At 32.2% G+C, this 4,377-nt stretch overlaps 1 protein-coding gene across 1 annotated transcript; it reads left to right on the plus strand.

Annotated features, from left to right (window-relative positions):
* The first annotated feature begins 2,590 nt into the window (after positions 1–2,590).
* LOC107861362 (acyltransferase Pun1) lies at positions 2,591–4,162 on the plus strand. The gene has a single exon (XM_016706705.2). The coding sequence runs from the start codon at positions 2,779–2,781 to the stop codon at positions 4,087–4,089; it is 1,311 nt and encodes a 436-aa protein (XP_016562191.1). The 5' UTR covers positions 2,591–2,778; the 3' UTR covers positions 4,090–4,162.
* The last annotated feature ends 215 nt before the right edge of the window (positions 4,163–4,377 follow it).

Consider the following 4,377-nt stretch of genomic DNA (forward strand, 5'->3'; position numbering starts at 1 on the left):
ATCAATAACTCTTTGTTCGTTTTTATTATTACATCAGCACATTCTTTACATATCCGATTGATGTATAAAATTTGGCCTTTTAAAATTTTAAAATCTTCTCCATTTTGTAGGCACATAGTATTTTTTTTCGACGCTGCACATTATGCTGCTTTTCTTTCAAATTATCATTTGAATTCAACAACAAAGGTGACACTTAAGCACAAACATTACAACCTGTCACCTCGGGAAATACACATAACACATTCTTTCATATCGTAAAATGTTGCATTTAATATAGTTAGGTAGGGGCGGATCCAAGATTTTCAGTGAGGGAGTTCAGTAGTATATATACGGACTAATCGAAGGGGGTTCAGCCTCTATTATTTATACATAAAAAAAATTTTACCATGTAAAAATAGTATAATTTTCAGCTGAACCCTCTGAAATACATGTACATCCACCACTGCGACTAGGGTATGCATATATTACAATGGTTACTTGCTCTTGTTGTATGCGCTCTTCTTTTATTCATCGATACTGAAGAGTCATTCATTAATAAATAAAAGTCATTCATTAATAAATGTTTTCTCCGTTGCTAACGTACTTTAGGTTCTAATCATTCTTAATATACCATCCGCTCCCTACTTTCTAAGCAAATAATACTTTACAATGAGTAAATAATCATGTCTATTAAACAAATTGTTGGGTTTTTATTCCCATTGACATGATCTATAAATATGAGAATTGAAGCTATGATGCATAGGATTCAGTTGTCCACTTGTAAATTATTTATTGAAAATGTTTCTGATGATATCTTTTGCTCTTTAAATCAGGTTGGAGTTAAGACATCCACTGCACAAATGTTGCCCCCAAACCTATAACTGCGCACTTGTAAAATATTTAGCGAAGATATATCCCATCGTGCGGATTCAAGATTCATTATTGATCTCTTCGAGTAACTAATATTACTAGGAATGCAGTGACTACACCACTAGGTATGAATAAATGCATTTTATATCACTGCTAACAAGCGTGTAATATGTTTGACAATATCATTGAACTTTTCAGTGTTGAGATAAATTTAGTAGTCATTTCTATGTCGAGGGCAACATTTGACTCTAACTGTGCAGTCAGCACACCATGCCTTATATGTTTATATTAATGGACGCCTTCAGGTGCAATTGCTCTCCTTTGTTTTTTGGTTGAAGTTGCTCTCCTTTAGTTGATTTATGATAGCATTTTAATGTTGAGAAACATCAAATGCTGAATTCTTTCTACAAGTTGCAAGGTCTCTTTTTACGACTGTCACTCGGGAGATCAATGATGACATGTGAGAGGAATGACTAATAGATTTTAGGTTGAAATAAACATTAGTAGCAACACTGAATTGGCTTAGTTAAGAAATTATAGCAGCATTTAACACTTTCAAATTAATTAGTAACTTAACCTTTTATGAAAGAAATTTCTACAATTTTATCTTATTTTGATTTTGATTCAAGTCGTTTTTTTACATATACATTATCATCATCGTTTTTGTTTTTTTTTAATTCTTTTAGGTAACATCTTCAAAAATTATATATGAGTTATACATAATTAACAATTGACAATAGATTCTTCCTTTTCGATAATTTATCGTGTTTTTTTTTCCAGTTGAAAATTTTACTCAAAAATTGATCGAACGAACATTTTGCCGCCAAATGAAGTAGCCATTGAATTTTCTGAAGATTTTATTTAATGGGCTGATATCAGAATATTTGCTTAGGAAATTATGTTCAACAAGAAGGTTTTCCACATAAAAAATTCTTATATTTTGTGTTTGTTGTTTTTGCATATCATGAATGAATCTTTTTCTCTTTCGTTATCGTTCCGCAAAACTTTATATAATTCGATGCTTTTATTTTAATGTTAACAATATGTTTCAGTCTGTGTGTTGTGTTATACGTAGCACGAATATATTAACAAAATAAATAGGTCTTTAATCTACACTAAGAAGATCAGTAAAGATTTATTGTATATACTTAGTGAAATAGATACATTACGAAAAATTTATTTGCTTTTAAAAGTTAGCTTAAAAAATGAAATTTGTGTATGCAGTTCACATTTTTTGTCTTAATGTACAATATATATATATGTATATATATATATTTTTTTTTTTTTGAGAGGGGCGGAGGGATTATATTATAGGTTACCTATATTATACTAACAAAAGTCTCCAGGTTATGGCAGTCTTATATTATAGGTTACCTATATTATACTAACAAAAGTCTACAGGTTATGGCAGTCTTAGAGTACAATTCTGTTATACTTCAAAATTATGTATAAATATGTTTATTATATTTTTCTTATTTGAACTATGTAGAATGTCACATAATTTAATAAATGAATATTTAACTATTAGACAAATAAATATTTTCTTTTAATATTAAATACACGTGCAACACATGTATTCTAAACTAGTAATATTAATTATGTGAAGAAATCAAGTCCAATAACAACACGTAAAGAAAACTGACAATTGGTGACATTTGCTATTTATTGGTTTTCCCCAAGAATAAATGAAAGATATGGAAAGCTAGACAATCATTCACCAGGATAGCATTCTTAATTATGGTCTACTTTTCGTCCTTTTTTTGGTCGAAAGAGTAAAATATAATATATTCGCAGTAACATTTTCTGTGTTAATAATGGACATACTTTGTCTTATTATGTAGTACAATCAATTTTATTGAGCTGCGGTGTCAATAATTTGATATATATAACCACAGTGGGAGAAAATTTAGAGATCAACAAGTAGAGGAAATGGCCTCAGCTGCATTGAAAGTTCTATCAAGAGCTTCCAGGAAACTCATCAAACCATCTTCTCCAACCCCTTTAACTCAAAAATGGCACAAATTTTCTCTCATTGAACAAGCCCAAACACACTCTTATGCACCCCTTGGACATTTCTACTCCAAAAGTCAATTAGGTGAACTTTCTAATCAACCTACCAAAATATCAAAACTTCTTGAAAACTCCCTCTCCAAAAATTTAGCTTCTTACTATCCATATGCAGGAACCATGAAAGATAACGCCACCATCGATTGCAATGACAAGGGTGTTGAGTTCTTGAATGTCCATATTGATGCACCAATGTCTGAAGTTCTCAATCACCAAGATTGTCATGTCAAAGATTTAATCTTTCCTCCTGGTGTGGCTTGGGAGAATGATTCTGACTATGGTTTGGCTGTGATTCAATTAACACATTTCGATTGTGGAGGAATTGCAATAAGTACATGTTTTTCACATAAGATTGGAGATGCATGTAATGCTTTGCAATTTTCAATTGATTGGGCAACATTAACTCGTGATCCAAATGCAAAAACAACTCCACCTTATTATATAAGTGACACTATTTTTCCATCACCCCCAAGTGGTCCTCTGGATTCCCCTGTAGTTCCATCAATATTAGATGGATGTACACAAAAAAGATTTGTTTTTTTCTCATCAAAAGTGAGTGCACTTAGGTCCTTTGTTTCTGGTGAATCACAAGTGAAAAATCCTACAACCACTGAAATCCTTAGTGCACTTGTTTTCAAATGTGTTGCTAAAGCAGTGACAACGAACTCGGGCTCCTTTGTTCCTTCTAAGTTAATCCAGTATGCAGATTTACGAGAAATGATTTCACCAAAGTTACCACCTAACTCTGTTGGAAATGTTCTCTCTCACTTTTCTACACATATTTCTAATGAGGCAGACATGAACTTACCACAAATAGTTAGTCTCATGAGGAACGAAAAACAACTATTTAGGATCAGAGATAATATCAAAGAAAATGCATGGGCATTGGAAATTCTTGAATTAGCTAAAGGCTTGCCACCCCAGAAAAAGGAATTTGATGAGTACACTTGTAGCAGTTTATGTAAATTTCCGTTCTATGATGTGGATTTTGGTTGGGGCAAACCAATGGCTGCGACCGTAGCTACTGGACCGTACAATAAATTGTTCAATTTGATGAACTACAGAGACGATGGCATTGAAGCCTTTGTCATGTTGGATGAACAAGACATGTCAGTATTCGAGCGTGATGAAGAGTTTCTTGAATTTGCTTCTCCATATGCAAATTATTTTTAGAAGTTAAGCTAAGATTTATGTTGTAGATTGTGGGTGTTCATGAATAAAGTGTGTGATACACAGGTCTTAATAATTGAGTGGAGATGGCAATTAATTTATTATGGATTAAGAAAGTTGAGTAAATTTGAGAATAGCCCAGAAGTTCTTAAATTTACACTTTGATTCAAATGTTAACCTAATATAATGGAAAAAAGAGGGAAAAAAAGGCGTGTTTCTCTCTCTTCCCATCCATTGTTGTTTTCTCTCTCTTAGCGATTTTGTTGTTCATTGTTGCTGCTGCTTTATTCA

This window comes from Capsicum annuum, chromosome 1 (genome assembly GCF_002878395.1).
Source record: "Capsicum annuum cultivar UCD-10X-F1 chromosome 1, UCD10Xv1.1, whole genome shotgun sequence".
Taxonomy (NCBI): Eukaryota; Viridiplantae; Streptophyta; class Magnoliopsida; order Solanales; family Solanaceae; genus Capsicum; species Capsicum annuum.